The sequence below is a fragment of the Amphiura filiformis genome, chromosome 5 (genome assembly GCF_039555335.1).
Source record: "Amphiura filiformis chromosome 5, Afil_fr2py, whole genome shotgun sequence".
NCBI classification, from domain to species: Eukaryota; Metazoa; Echinodermata; class Ophiuroidea; order Amphilepidida; family Amphiuridae; genus Amphiura; species Amphiura filiformis.
In genome coordinates this window covers 50,381,226-50,398,373 of record NC_092632.1, presented here as the reverse complement: position 1 = coordinate 50,398,373, position 17,148 = coordinate 50,381,226, and the positions used below count along the sequence as shown (strand labels likewise).

Below are 17,148 nucleotides of genomic sequence, written 5' to 3'. Positions count from 1 at the left end.
GCTTGCTCCATAGCAAATGTATACAAAATATAAACAAGAGCCGCTTAGATATTGAGAGCTATTGATAGATTCACAATACTCTATGGGTGATATTTTTTCAAACAAAAGTCTAAGCTTCCCTGCTTTAAGAGAGTAATTGAAAGTTGAAGTGTGGGATTTTGTGTACATTTTCTATGGCACAATCAGTTCTATAATGGTACCGCAAAGCATAATGGGATACACCCTTCAGTTGCTGTGAAGCTACACAGTTCCTGGTTTCAGTAAGTACTATCAATCTTACTACACTATACACATGAAGTAAGTATTTTGTGATATTATAACTTTCTGTGAGCATATGGATATGTACACACATGATTTAATCAACAAGTCTTCAAACAAACTTAAAATATGTAAATAGTATAGAATAAAGCACTAATTGTAGAATGCTATAAGTAAAGGTAGAATAAAAAATATTGTGAAATTTGTTTTCCTTTGTAAAAAAATAAATGCTGTGTGTTCTGTACATAATTGTTCTATAAGTTTCTTCTTGGTGTGAGTAAAATAATTGTATCAAGGAATTAAATAGGAGAGAGCATACTATTCCATATTTTCAAAATACAAGCAAATATAAATACATCAACCCGCAAGAAAAATGAACACGTCCGAAAGCACTATGCGTAGTGTGCGCACATGCATCAGACACAATTAATGCATGGTTCACATTTTCAAACTTTTGCTCTGATTGGTTCTTGCTATGAAAATTATCTACATTTAACTCCTACATTTAGATATTAAAATATGGCTTGCCTATCAGAGATCAAAGTATAGTTTCAATTGATTTTGCCATAACAAGTAAAGCATCTTACCTTTATTGCCATGATGTTATTAGTTGGAACATGCCTAGACCTGGAACAGACAATAACAAGAGACAAAGAAAAATTAGCTCAATAGTGATATTATGTCTACAAAGTTACATCTACAGTCCATTTTGCTTCTTCAAGAGAGTAACATCAGCGCTTGTATAGATGAACCTCCTTTGATTGCGCGTTTAAACACGCCCATTGTCTGAGTCAATGCTGGCGATCAGGCACTAACTTCGACGTCGCTTGCTCGAGGAAGCGAAATGGTCTGTAGTGTGATTGTTCACACACTGTTAGTGCATGAATCCATTGCGATTTCATTTTGGACTTCGCCTTCAAATTTTGATCTCACAGAATTTAAATAGGAGAAAGTTAATTCCACATGGCTTAAAGTAAGACATTGTAGAATAAAATTTGTAGCATTCATCAGGAGAGACTGAAATGAAATGATAATTGGCATCTAAGATAGCAGAGTATTATAAATAAGTTAGCACCTATACAGCACTTAAGGGCATACCATACTAGCAATCGCAGCGTGCGATTCAAAAACCGCCAGTGATCAAGCTCTGGTAGTGTTCTCACAATCGGTATGGGTGCTAAGCCGCTGTTAGCGATATAGCAACAAGTTTGCTTATAAATCAACTAGTTCTGATTTGGCGCTAGAGCATGTTAGTAACTTATCAATCAAATATCGGCAATTGTTTTTCCAATAAGCGACAGAAGTTAGGTCATAATAAAATGCTATGCTCCTTGAGGTTGTCTAGTATATACCCTTTTGCCTGTCACCTGCAAAATAGCATTTGATGAAGAACAAAAACAAGCATGGGCTAAAAAAAAGTCTACTAATATAACTCCCGTAGAGCAGGGCACATAATACTTTGATTGATTTACCCTGGTACGATTCCCAGCACACTTACAACATGGCGTGCGGTTTGTCTTGCATGATGGGAAAGAAACCTATGTGTTTGCCTATAATAAAACTCTAGAAATGCCAACACAAGTTATCAAAGAACATTATTTTAAGAATTCAAAATGCAAAATCAGTAGGAACAGAAAGTGAACAGAGTATACATTTCAGGAAAATGTTTAATTTGTTTGTTCTAGCATTCTACATTTCCACATAATTATCATATTTTGTCTCCAAAATCTTATGTAAATGATTTTCAATGCTACACAAAAATTGTGCTTGAAAAATCATAAAAATTTTATACAATTTGACATAACTTTAGAAGATATTGGAATATCTTGATGATTTTTTGCTTTTGTGAAGGGCAACATGAGTAAATAATACAAAATCAAAACATTGTGCCGAGCATCACAAACTCGGCAAAACTTGCATGTAATCGAAGGTCGTAAAAGATAATCAGATAACAATAGCCATCAATATGCAGTTTCCAGTCCCTTCATACACGGTGTCACAGTCCCTGATGAAACTAATGCAATATAAACATGAGTCTATGACCTAATTTTGTGAACTCATGTCCAAGAGGTCATTTACCACTCAATGCGTAAAAAAGTACATATTATAATAGAAGTAATTGGAGACAAGCTAAGACATGGGGAAATGTATTTTGAGAAAACACAGTGCAACACAAAAATTATAAGAACAAGAAAGGCTTTGGGCAAAGTTTGTTCTTATACAAACAAAACTGAACGGAAGGATGGAGGAGGCATATAGCACAAATACCACAGTATCTTTTTGTAATATTTAGTTATCTTTGAAATTGCTGTATGTTTCAAAAGGACACAGAGCAGCCATGGCCATGACACCTAAGGGTATCTTCAACTGAATGTAGAATAGAATACATTACAATACCACTGTCATAGCTGAAATATCACTCACCAAGGGCATAACTTTACCCCTATTCTGATACTGATGTGAAAATACAGTTAGCAATAAAAACAAGGTGGTTTTTTTCTCACACCATAAGTTTGTCCTGCTTTTCAAATAACTTTGCACTGGTCAATTTTCTCTGACCCATACAGTATGGACATGGGAATTAATTCATCAACACATATGTGATGCGATCAAGCAAAATCAGTCGGAACTCGCAAATATTGATTTTGAGATATAGCCAAACAAAGGAAATATTTCTTTTTGTTTCCTGTTGTTTTGGAAACTCTTTAATTGCTCATATCTTTGGAACTGGTTGTTCAATTCCAATGGGGCTTTCTGCAAAATCCAGCTTTGTAAATGCTTTTTTTTTTTTTTTTAAAAAACTGAAAATTAAATTTTTCCGAGTTCCGACTGATTTTGCTTGATCGCATCACATATATTGTTAAAAATGTTTAATAAAGAATGTAGCCTTAAAGGGACCATTGAAAGAAAAACATATTTGGTATCACAATAAAGCTAATAACATATAGAATCCATTTCTAAAATGATAAATGCAATTTTGCTTTATTTTACCCCCAAATCAGCAAATAAAGACAAAGCGCCAATGTCGCGTCGTTCGCCTAATCCATAAGTGCAGAGACACGTGGCAACCCCTGTGACGTCAAAGTGGTTATCCTTTCCGCTGCATGGCAACACTGCATAGTCCAGACTTGGTCCTAAACCAACGCATGGACGTGTTTACAGCAATGAACTTTTATGTGCCTTTTAAGCTCTTTTAGGCCTAACAAGTATTATTAAAAAGGATATTATAATATAAATTACAAAGCTACAATGACTTCTATGATAGGCCTATATATAAATTCTAGCTAGGCCTACAAAACTGGCCAACAACGGGGAAACATAAGTAAGTTAGGCCTAGTCCTTCATATTGACAAAGTCAAAGCTGTCAGTATAGCTGCTCGGCGTTTGCAAGAGAGTATCATTTGTTTTGATTGAGGCATTCTGATATAGCAACTCTTTATTTATATTTCCTCTGAAATATCTGGTGAGGATAGGAAAGAGAAGACAATGATGTTTCGGGTTAGCCCATTGACATGCGACTCAGTTTCTTTAGGCCTAATTAGCCTACCTCCCGGGCGTGCGGCCTAGGTTAGGCCGTATAAAATTAATATTTTGGTTCTCGTCCAGAGGCTTTTCATGAATTGATGAGGGAGGGAGGTTTTTTTATTTTTTTTTTCAGTGTAAAATCAGCATTGTCTGCAGTTTTCGGTCTTTTCCAACAGTGCTTGAGGAAACGGCGGCGCACTTTTTTTTTTCAAATGTGAGAGTCTGAGGGATAAACCGCCTAGAGTAGGCCCTACCACAAAAAGACTTGGAAGTGGTCCTTGTTCTCTAATAAACTTATCTTATTTATAGGCCTAGGCCTATGTATGAAAAATTCATAAATCATTCCAAAGTCTAAAATAATTGAAAAATCTAAAAAAAGAAATCTGACAAATCCCAGAAATTGAGGAGGGAGGGGACGAGAACCAAAACATTAATTGTATACGGCGAGTTGGCGCGGTTGTTTCCTCGCCTTGCACCACTACTGAGGTCCCGGGTTCAACTTCAAGCCCCTGGCGCGCGGCCCAAAGACTCATGTGAACTTGGTTTATCTCGATCCCACAGGTTTTCTTCGGGATCTCCAGTTTCCTCCTGCTTCTCAAAAATCGGTGATTAGTTGTTTGGTTATCAAAAACTTCCTTCACCCAATGAAATTTGGGGAGCTGAAAAGATATATTGGTGGATGTTACAATCCAAGTGCGGCTAGATTTGCGCCAGGTTCGGCAGCATCCAGCCTAGATGATGCGATCTGATTGTGATAAGTACCATGGCAGCGAAATCAGCGCTTTGAACCCTACGAGATCTGGGAAAAGGCGTTATTATATAAAAGCCGAAATTTATTTTTATTTATTTTTAAAAGCCTATGAAAAATGATAAACAAATTTGAAGATAAAGAACCACGAGAGGAACATATATAGCCTAAAGGCCACTCCAAACAATCATATGAACAATATTTACTGTCAGCCTTTTATATAGTTTACGTTATGGAAATGCTTATAGGCCTAATCCAATCTCAACTTCCACTGATACTTGAAAGTGCAAAGTGTCCGAGCGTTTTATCAAAGGTAGGCCTACAGTTACAAAGTTTATGTTGATTGGGTAAATCTTGTAAAATACAGCGCGCCTGGCTGGATATTTCGTTTTTAGAAATGACTGACATCAATTTCGCATAGCCTAGGCCTACCCCGGTCCTAACCATCCATGAATTAAAATAAGTGTAGGCCTATAATATTTCCCATTTGATGTTTGTAGCATATAGGCTTTTTGAAGGCCTATGTATGTTTATAAGCGCTCCTCGTAATTTATTTCAAGAACAGCTTGCATGTCATGTTCTTCTGAACCAACTTCTTCATCTGCCGTTCAGCTATAGTGAGCTACTGCCCCAGTGCCAACGGCTCAAATAATATTGGCAAGTCTCCCGTATAACACATGGTAGGCATATAGGGGAATAAATTGGCAAAATAAAAGGACCTAGGCCTACTTTACATTGTTTGGGGTATGAAAATAAGTACTTTTGAAAGTTAACTTATGGAAGAAAAAGTTTTTTTTATACCAATTGTCAAAAAAAAAAAAAAAATAATCATCTCTTGAATATTTTTAAAGTAGGTCCTACGGAAAAATACATAGGCCTATTATAATAATACCCATATGGGAGGTGCTCGCACCGCACGTCATCTGCAATTTATGTGTTGCGACAAATCTTGGCGATATTCCCTCAACATCGTCACTATATCATAGGCCTATTAGGCCTACTCATAATTAGTTTTATATATGTCATGTAGGAATCATATCTTGGTCATGTTGACCGGGGGGTTGAATATATGAATAAGTAAAATAGGAAGCTGCATGCTTGATGATGATAAAAAAAACCAATTGATCGTCCCCGCCCGCTTCCTTTCGCATGCATGGCATTGCAAGGAGTCTAAAATGTTTAATGCTATTTTCTTTATTATAAGGGGAAACTTCTTTTTTTTTTAATGTTTCAAAAGTTAATAATATTGTCAATAGTTTAGATTTGCTTCTGTCCAATAAGCATTTCAATTTAGAGGCTTTGTTTTAATCATCCTCTCAGAGAACCATCAAATAACAAGAGCCTCGATCCTATCATCCTCCTCTACAAATTACACAACTAGTAATAATGTCCGGGAATAATACATAGGCCTAAATGATCCATTTGCATTGTAAAAAATAACTAATAAATGATAAATAAAAAGGCCCTCCACTTCCTCTTTTTGATAACATGTGGACAATCAACTAGAATTTTGTTTTTACTTGACCTTTAAATAATTATAAGTGGTTGTATTACCATGATTATTGCATCTGATATTTAGATCGCGATCGCTGTTGTCAAATTATCCCGGCAAAAATGTCAACGCAACACAAAACGCGTAACCACAATGACGTCATCAGGAAAGCGCCTAATTTTCTACTTTTGATAAATGACGCAGCGATGTAGCGTCGGAAGGGGTAAATCGAGTACGTTGTTTTCATTGTATTTTTATTTCTATAATAGTTAGTTCTTCAATTGTTTTAGATATTGAGTCTATATTTTATGGGCTTTATTTTGATACCAAATCATATTTTCTTTCAATGGTCCCTTTAAGGGGTGGGGTATGAACGTTTGGACAGTATTTATTGTGGGACATTACAGACCATCAGACATATCAAATTGCATTCTGAGTACCAAGAATGTCCTTCTGATATCAAATAATTTTTGATTTTTTTTAATTCGCAATGTAATACACATTTTATGGCAAATGATTAAAAATTGATATTTTTGATATTTAACAGTACTCGAAGTAAACTTTATAAATCTGATGATTTATACTTAAAGCGTATGTAGGTGGGTAGAAAAGCCGACGATCAATTGAAAATTTTGACCTTTCGTATTGAAGATATTGATTTTTTTAAAAAAAAAAAAAAAAAAAATTAGGTCTTTTGGGGAAAAAAATCCATATATTCAATATGAAACGTCAAAATTTTCAATTGATCGTCGGCTTTTCATCCCAGCTACATACACTTTAAGAATATGTCATTAGATTTATAAAATTTACTTCGAGGACTGTTTTATATCAAAAATGTGAAAAATATCAAATTTTAATAATTTGTCATAAAATTTGTATTATATTGTGAATTTCAAAAATGAAAATTATTTGATATCAGAAAGACATTCTTCGTATTCAGAATGCAATTCGATATGTCTGATGTGCTCTCATGTCCCACAAAAAATACTATCAAAACGCTCATTCCAGATACCTTAAGGAGCCAGCCTTTTCAATTTTATTATAAAGAAATAGGTAAAATTATATAAATACCCCACTAAATTAGCATATTTTGTGATTAAAATCTAATCAGAAATGGATACACTTTCCTGCACCCGGTTTCATATGCACTACAGATCTAAACTTTATTTTGTGGCACAAACGCATAAATGATGTGTATACTTAAAAGGGCATTTCGTGATCCACAGCATCATCCCCCCACTTTTCTCCAAAAAAATTGAGATTTTTATATCACTGGAAACCTATGGCTACATAATGCTCATGTACAAAAAATTTCTTGCAGATTAATTTGTTTAGCAAAGATATTGCGAAATTTGAATTTCGTTCTGGTATACCAGAACGAAATTACAACACATTGTCTATGGAGCAGTGTAATACACATAATCATGCATAACTCACAAACGCAGAATCGGAATAAACTGAAATTTTGGGAATAAACTTTTTTCATGGATATCTACTGAAAAATGTCATAAAAAGAGGATGCTAGGATCACGAAACACCCTTTAATAAGCATATTTAGCACAAAAAATATAACCAGGTCAGTAATAGCTGATCCATCCTTCCACCCATATCATTATCAGATCCATCACAGATGACAGATCTTCTCAATAGAATTAGCTCCCAATATATATAGACCAATTTTACTAACAGAGCTTTTCACACCAAAAGTTAAATTCTCTTCAAAGAAAAGGTGAACAAGATCTTAAAAACAGGCCTGTGAATGATGGCAGCTGTATATGGAACAGACTATGGAATAAACAGCACACCAGCTATTTATTCTAGGTGTCCCATTTGACTGCAGGGTCATGTTTTTTAATGACAACTTATGTATTCTTTCAAAATATTGATAATTAAGTTGGTTTAACATTTTGGGTGTCAAAATTAAATGACTGTATATCCCTTTAGCCCTAACACCCCAGGCTTATTTTGGTGAGGTGGAAGGAAAGAAGGAAGGAAGGAAGAATGAAAGAAAGAGGTGAGGTTTTGAACCAGGGACTCCTCGGGTGCTTGACATGTGCACTGCCATACCTTGCCACGGGGGTCTACCTTGGCCGGCCAAGCTTTCTGTGTCCATATGCAGGCATGAAAACTGGTCTCGAAAAAAACCCCACTGAAAACCATGTTTTTTTTACCATTTTCTGTTAATTTGATTCAAAAATAGGCTGAAAAACACTGAAAATAATAACAAAAAACACTGAAAACAGCCAAAATGCTGAAAATTTTCATGCCTGCATATGACTATTCGAATGATGATGCAATCGCATCACATGGGATACCCGCACTTGCATATATGCTTTGTGAATTGAGGTGTTTTGATGTTTGGTTTGGTGGGGTTAACATACAAATGTACTGCTAGGCGGTCTATAGCTTTCGGCATGTTTCTTCAGTGTAAACATGGAAGGAAGTAGGGTCTAATTAGCTAATTGAATCCCTGTCATAATCACATCAGCAACCCACGTAGCATCGCATGACCCAGTTTTTTTAACACCATCATCAGGAAGAGCAATCAGGCACTGCTGAAGGACCCTGCCGAATACTACAGCAAGACAAAAAGGCAATTCATCCATGAGAAAACATAAGAATACTTCCATAGGTTTGCTAGTTGGTTCACATTCAGGGAAAAAATAGAAGTTGCTTACTTGTAAACTGTTCCACTATGTCCATGACCAAGAACTGTAATATGTTCGATATCTTCTTTTGATATCTGAAATATAAATGACATTTTCATCAAAACTTGAGTCACTTGATCATAGCTTTAAAAAAAGGTTTTAACAAATAATATGACAGATTCGATGCAATTGAGAGTGAAAAACACCCATCAAAACCCAATTATAAGAATAAGCTCCACTTATTCAAATCAGTCATACATAGGGCAAAGTAAGTATTAAGTAGTGTTATTTACTTCAATCAAAAAGCACTCATATTCAAACAAAATATAAAGTGGGTATCTACTGCATAATGGTGTGTTAAATGTTTCAAACCCTCAGCATATCATACCACATAAAATATTAAATTGCAATAGCATCATAGCCAAGAATTACTAGAGGGCACTCTGAAGTCTGAATGCATAGCACACAAACTCACAAAATGAAGCTATAGAGGGCCTCCCACCAATTTGTGAATACATGGGACACACATTTATATATGAATGGTAGAGGGCATACTACCTTTTAGAAAACAACAACTTAACAACATGATAAGTTGCTTTGCATTGATTTCTGTCATGAAGGCTTACTTTTCTTACTTATTTATCATATTTTTCTTAATTTTTTATATTTTCTTTCTTTCTTTTTTCTTTCATTATTTTTTTTATTCTCATATTTTGGTAGACTGTAATATGTTACTATTTGTATATTATTCTTGTATGCTTGTTTATCATTGTTTTTGATATGTATTTTTTAATGTAAAGTGCTTAGGGGCCTCTGGGCATCAAGGCTATATTAAATCCTGCTTTATTATTATTTTAAGGGCTTCACAAGGGAACTAGATATGATTAGCAAATTTGAAATAAGGCTATTTTTATCTAAACACACTTTACAGGTCTGGTTTATCTACTACAAATTCTTCTTCTTATGGAGGTGAATACATGTATGTCATGATTAAATTTTTTTAAATGTATCATAAAATTGAGTTGGCAATGAAGTACATCATCAAAATTGTACAGTCAATCCTAAACAAAACATACATGTACTGTAGAGCAAATCAAAACACTAGATTAAACATGGTGATAAAGAATAAAAAGTCATAAATTTCAAATTTCTTAAGACAAATTATTCCCCAAAAATGAGCGTAAATGAACAAAATGAGCATAAAGCGGCAAGTTGGTAGTTTTGAGACTTCCTGGCTGCTGTGTTGGTGTTCTTTGTTTCAAATGCACCTGTTCAAGCCGATATTATGTCTGGATGGCCTTTGTGAATGGGGGCACAATGGACCATTCACGAAGGACATACTTCTGGCTTGTACAAGTACGTGGAAAACAAAGAACATCAACCAAGCAGCCAGGATGTCATGATAGTACCACCTTGCGACTTTATGCTCATTTCGTGGTAACATGTCACATATGTCATTAATAGTTACAACACTATTATAATACATGTTACCAAAATGTTACTTGTAATTAACGCCAATCACACACATTGGTTTTCAAACCCTACTATTAATGGACAAAATATGCACATCCCTTCAGAAGGTCTGTCACAAGCTTCATAACTTTGGTCCTTTTTAAAAACAGAACCCATATGAAACTTTGCAAAAAGTAAATAGAGTCTCAACTACTATAGGAGGGTACACTTCTTTTTTCAGATTTTGTACAAAACCTTGGGACCCATAATAGGATTGGTACACCAGAAATGAGGGTCTAATTAAGGTTTGCAATAGAACTTTTTACATGACCCTTGCATGCGACATAACTAAGCAAAATGCTGGTATTTAATATCAGTTACTTTTTCAACAAAATCAATAGCATTTTCTGAACTGATCTTATCCAATTACCATCATTTAACTTATGCTTTGATGAATCCAATGTGTGAAAGTAAAGTATTGGATCCAACACATAATAATGATAAAATTGGATGCTTTACACCCAATATTTATTGGTTTTGCTATGAGTTTTAAAAATTGGACTCGACTACGTCTCGTCCAATATTTTAAAACTCATAGCTCAACCATGGGCTCAATCGATCCAATTTTATATCAAACTTGGACTTGTAGTCCTGGAGATATGAGAACTTACATATCGAAGACCTCAATAAAATGTAAAATAAATTTGACACTTCTAAATTATAAAACTATTTTAATAGATGTAATTATTTTATTTTAATGTAATGTGTGCTTAATGAGTCATTAAAATGACTCATTAAGCACACATTACATCATGCAATGTGATAAACATGTGATTGTAATATGAGAATACCTACTCTGCCATTTGATAAGATGTCCCGTAACTCTGCATCATGTCTCCTGAAATTGAAAATATAACATTGTCTTTTATTAATGAGCAAATTCTATTTTCATCTAGGCGTATGTGAACCTTTTTGGCATAGCTGTACACGCTTATATATTTCTTTGTGAATACTGTCATTTCAATTATATTTAAATTTTATTTTCTGATTGTATGCTTATTTCTTCATTGTCGCAAAAAAAAAAACAAGGCCAGAAATGGTAAATAAAGTTCCTTCTACTATTAGCTTATATCACTCAATGCTTTTTCCCGACTTCAGCAAATACACTATTTTGAGGAACTTACCCACAATGTAAACTGATCCCACTATCAGCTCCCTTAGGTACAGCTCCAGCAGGTCTTGTGTTTATCTATACAAAGGGAAAATATTTGGTTTTGATTTAATATGCTCTTCAAACTGTTTCTTTTCTCTTTCTCGAATCACACGCATAATCACAATATTTTGCATTCGTGCATTCATGACTCATTATTTCCCGCCAATTTACTAAGCTGCCTTGAGCCATATGACTTGTTAGAGTTGACAAGAGTGAAATAAATCAAGCAAAAATACAAATAAATATTAGCAAGAACTTTGTATTTTATCAGTTTCAAGTGAAAGAATACATCTTAGTGTTGATAAATATCAAGAAATCTCAAATTTGGTAGTGGACGAATGTGTCTTCCATTACTCTGGCCTTAAGGCAAGTTGGAGCTTTCAGGTCACATTTTCTAGTTTTTGTTATTTTGTTTAAATAATGCAGTCTATTCCTGCAGAGTAATACATTGATCTTATAGGAAAGAATCAAGTAAGCCACTGGTCACATTTATATTTCCATCTGTTTTGTAGTTTATTGAGTTATGCTTAATCTAATTCAGGGAGCACAACTAGAATTACATGCAATAACTTAAACCATACCGGTACCATGTTTACATGTAATTCATGAAGGCAAAATTATTGTAACATAAGAATTGACTGATAATGTGTTACGCATCATATGCCAAAATCTTTCTACCATTTATGCTATCTAAAGCACCAATGTTTGCTTGATGATTCTATTTTGGACCCCTGTGAAAAATCCAATATTGCTGATTTCCCACAGCATACGCATGGTCAAATTTATCTTCTCATATAACTTCTCATATAACTTCTACTACCAGAACTATGATTACATATATATACATATTATTTAGGCCTTAATCTTATTGAATAGGTCTCCCCCCCACTTTTTCACACGCGCGTTTTATAGATGCGCCTTCACACTGCATTGTTTTTAAGTCGCGATCTTTTCATGCTTGTTTTTTTTTACGCGTTACGCATTAATTATCTTGCTTGTTTTTAGATTGTTTTCTTGTGTCATTTTATAATAAAGCCTGAAGAAGGTACGCCCAGTACCGAAAATTTGCTGCTAATGTACAACTGTTTCCCGTCTTCGTTTGTTTTATTTTATGTTATATATTTCACAGGAGTGCATCTTTAAAGATCCAGTTAAAGTATGTGTGTTTCGTCAACTTTCTGTCTACAAATTATTATTGAGTAATATACATATGACTTTATGAAACCAAAGTAAACTTACAGTAAGTCCATGCCTGTTCTTTGTCTTAGGAGCTGAAAAATATATACAGAGCAAGTAGAAAAGTAAATAACAAATGTCAGGGATGAAACTCCTCTTTTGACAAAAAACATGAAAAATAGCGTGAAATGACCAGAATGACCCTAAAACTGGCTGAAAATTGTGTAAATCTGGACAACAAAAAAGCCTCCTTTCAGGCAAAGGCCAGAAAACTTACACCCCTGAAATGCTATGGTCCGTCTGCACAAAAGAGTGGAATTAAGATCCATCAGGAATGGTCCTTAACTATTATTTCCTTCCAATAGTAGCTAGCAAATTCTAAAGATTTTAATGCAAAAAAGTTCAAAAATGATACAAAATAACTCAAGCAAATGTAAAGGAAAATGTCCTTTCTCCTGAGACTAAATTCCACTTAGACCAGGTCTAACTTTAGACCCGGTCTAACTCCTTTGTGCTAAGAGTTTAACTTCATTACTACCAGATTGTTTTAAAAACAACTCTTCTCGTAGTACTTTTATTATCTCAACAGTGCATCAGCAATGTTTTAAGTTTAGAATACTGGTCAAAATGCACTTTTGGGCGGAATTTTCAACATTTCACACTTACGCTTCAGGGAGGGGGAGAGGGTCAGTTTTCTACTGAACAGAGTTTTGTTTACTGGACATCATCAACCCTCATCATGTGATACACACACACTAGTTGTGTTGTAGTCAATTGACAAATTGTTTATAAATGCAAAATTAGTCTTGTTCATAATTTTTTTCCTGTCCTTGCAACATATTTTTAGCCCCCATTTTAGCGAGATTGATATCTTAATATTTGCTTTTCATGTTTGCTCATGTTCCTGGCATATCTCTCTCTCTCTCTTTGTCTATATCAATCTTATTTAGATGATTGAAAGATCACTATTTATAATTATGTTTTACGTCTTGTCCTTTGCCACTATTTGTCTTTGGAACACATTCTCCAAAAAGTTTCCATCTCAAAACTTTTAGCATTATTTTGACAAAGTAGTACCATAGTGTATAAATGTAACATTGGAGCCCTGATTAGTTGACTGTGTCAGGTCATTCATGAGTTATGATCATCTCATAGCATCTTTCTATCGCATAATTACTGCTTACAATTTCTACTTACCTCTTGGATAAATGTTGAGCGGGGGCGCCATTACCCTTCTTGACTCGCAGTCAGCTAGTACAGAAAAATACTGAGAAGAAACATATACAGCGCAGCAGTTAATGACAGCGAAATTAGGTGGAATGGCGAAAGTTATCTTCATCATTTGTAAAACATTTAAAGTTAATATCCCCTGGAGAAAATAGGCATTCATACATACTCACTATAGTCAAATGCAGCAAACCTTTGACGAGCGCGACTACCGTGATGTTGCAAATTCGGCGCTAACAACGCGTACGGCGCTCAGTTCATTCATAAATTTCCACTCAGCAACAATATATCGCCTTAGCAGCCAATCAGAGACAAGTGCGTGCAACGCAGTAAATACGCGATGTATCCTTACAATATGCGCTCGTCAAAGGTTTACTGCATTTTAGTATATATAATTTGGTTCACTTCAAGTTCGGTAGTGACGTCAATGCTTTTTCGCGATTGCGCCACAAGCGTGCCGACAAATCGCTCTTGTGCGCTTGAGTGTACACTTTGCGTGATTAACTTGACGCGCGCGATTCACGGCTTAGGCCAACGAAATACGCACATACGTCACTACCAAACTTGAGGTGAACCAAATTATAGTCGTTTAGTCATGAAAATATATGAATGAACCCCTAAATCATGACTAGTTGAGATCCCCTGAGTACAGCTGTGATCAAAGGTACATGTAGTGCACTGGCATAAATTTCCACCTACAGTCTTGAGGGTCGAGGTTCAATCCTCACAGAGACCTAATTTTTTTGCTCTCTACATGTAAATCTAAATGTATTATGTCAGTTTGCCCAAGTTTCATAAAGTTTGCATCATGTAATTCCAATCCTCGCATAAATTGTACATAGCATTATCTAGCCGCCTCATTTCTACATTACATTCTCACTTGTCTACACCTGTATCATTGTAAACTAAATTTGTGCATTAAACCATAGTCGATGTACATGTCCCTACCTTAATGTGAAAACCACCACGAAGCACTTGCATGGAAAATGTTATGATGTCAGGAACTCTATCCTATTCTTGCTTTTTATTACCAAACTTAAGAATGAATGAAACAAAATCATGTTAAAGAACGTTACTTACAAAAGACATCATTGCTTGTAACTCATCATTGCTCCTCACAGTAATGCGATCACCATCCTCATCCTCATCTGGAAAGATAATTGAAACAAACCATGAAAATACACTTTCAAATACAGGGTGTATCAAAATGATTGGTACCGACGACTTTTCATTTTTACCGATTTTTTAAACTAGTTTTTGTACCAGTTTGGGGTAAATTGTTTACATATTTGTAATTAGAGTAGTTTTATCTTCTCTAAGAATTTTAGATCATAAAGATAGCACATGTTGTTAAGAGGTTACATGATTCTAAAGGAAAGTAGGTGTATTTACACTTTTCATCGTAACGCTGGATCAGTAGAGCACCATTTTCAAAGCTCTATTTTACTACAAATACCTTGTGAGAATGATATGTTGAAAATCATGGAAATATTTAATTTTTCCTTGCCTATTTCTTCATTCATAATACCTATAAATGTTCTAATCAATATTTATTGGTTGAGAGTAATATTATTGACTTATTGAATCAACACCTTCCAGGGCAGTAATTTAAATTGTAGTATTGAGATTACTAGTAGATGATGTGGCTGAATGGCTATAGACTGTTGGCAGTGTAGGGTAGGTTAGACCTGGTAAAAGTATTCCACAGTATTCCACACTTCAGCGTGAATTCATAGTAAAGAATCGCTATGGAGAAGTGCAGAGAAGATTTTAAAGACAGTTTTTAAGCGCAAGGAGTATCCCATGCAAACATGTTATAACTGGATTCATCCCAGGTGTTAAGTTCATTCAAGATAGGGCTTCACCTCATACTGCCAGAGTCGTATACATTGTAGGCAGGAACTTCAGGAACTATCATGTGTAAAGCAATTTTTTGTTATATAGACTGAGGTGAGATATTGAAGAGTATGTATGCAATAAATAGTTCAAGCAGTGAACCTATGCATCTTGTGTTGTGTAAGCAAAACCACGATTACGTCGATCTTCGTTTAAATGACAATAGCTCCCAGATGCATCAACCAATCATCTTCAGATTATTAGATCAATAAGTTAACATGTGCCCTTTCTATTTATAGTACAAAACTATATGAATTAGCAATTTTATATTTTTGATATATTTTTGAAAATGTCACATAGCCCGGTACCAATCATTTTGATACACCCTGTACAATGTATACTTTCAAAACCAATATATCAGAGGCCAAATCATTAATATCAGCCACTGATAATACACAGGGTTCACATTAGACATTCCAAAGATCCAATTCCAAACTTTATCTCTTGATATGATGCAATGAGGTTAGATTTCTTGTAAGTTTCTTTCATGCTGCTGTTGAACCCCAGTATATATGGCTCATTCAGCACAAATAATACATAACCAAAATTGAGCCTGTGGCCAAGCTGATTTATTGGACACCAAAGCATAGAAACAGAAACTCTGAAATAGGACAATGGACTAGGTGTAATGGATAAGGGAACGGCCATGCAGGATATCGTGTACCGTATTCATTCCATTAACCGCACAGGGTGCTTAAGAAAGTCATTTTTGGTGGGCGCTTATTTTGTATATTGTTAAATAGTCATCAATCACCATCTGATAGTATTTAGTTGCCGGTACTCACAATTAGTGCGCCCCCCTAAATATAAAGGTGTCCAGAAATGTCCAGGTTTGTTTACCAATTTTGCAAGTCAGAATTACATCAAACTTGGTGTTTTAAAGGCATATGCAGGTGGTTATTGATAAGTACTTTGCCTACTATGAGATCAAGTTTTTGCGCACATTTTCGATATTTTTAAGGCTCAGTATTGGATGGGCGGTTAATAATATCACAATTTGCTTGTTGTAAAGTTGCTGGTGGACGCTTATAGGGGCATGGGTGGTTAATGGAATGAATATGGTACATACTGTTCTGGTCTGAGGACACCACTCATTTTACACAAGCAATAGCACAAGAAATTAAAGTATAAATTTACATTTGTATACTTACATTCAAATGCAGTACAACTCTCTTCAGATTGAAAAGTGCGATTGATGGCATCCTATGGATAAAAGGAATAGGATCAACATTACTTTTTTTAATTGTAAATAAGTTTTTAAAGAGGCACAGTCCGATTTATCATGTTCTGTTTTCTATCTGAGATTGAGGCCTACCATTAAACAACAATGTTTCCATTGTATTGCTCCAGTGGTGTACATATTCATGTAAAAATGCCCAATTGGAGAGTACATATGTGGTTACCACAAACCACTATGCTTTTGTTCACAACATTTAAACGAAAAATATCTAGGGTGTTATATTCCACTGGGACAATGAGAAAAATATAAGGACCTTTAATTTTGGGTTCTGGT

The 17,148-nt window shown here is 34.9% G+C and overlaps 1 protein-coding gene across 1 annotated transcript in view; it reads right to left on the bottom strand.

Moving 5' to 3' along the window:
* LOC140153311 (dual specificity mitogen-activated protein kinase kinase 5-like) overlaps positions 1-17,148 on the bottom strand; it is a 99,776-nt gene that overhangs the window by 78,034 nt on the left and 4,594 nt on the right. Inside the window, exons 3-10 of the mRNA XM_072176037.1 lie at positions 16,787-16,838; positions 14,820-14,887; positions 13,710-13,779; positions 12,576-12,607; positions 11,308-11,372; positions 10,979-11,021; positions 8,702-8,766; positions 846-885 (exon numbers count right to left, since the gene is read on the bottom strand). Of these exons, the coding sequence (XP_072032138.1) occupies positions 846-885; positions 8,702-8,766; positions 10,979-11,021; positions 11,308-11,372; positions 12,576-12,607; positions 13,710-13,779; positions 14,820-14,887; positions 16,787-16,838 (435 nt within the window). The remainder of the gene's footprint in view (positions 1-845; positions 886-8,701; positions 8,767-10,978; positions 11,022-11,307; positions 11,373-12,575; positions 12,608-13,709; positions 13,780-14,819; positions 14,888-16,786; positions 16,839-17,148) is intronic.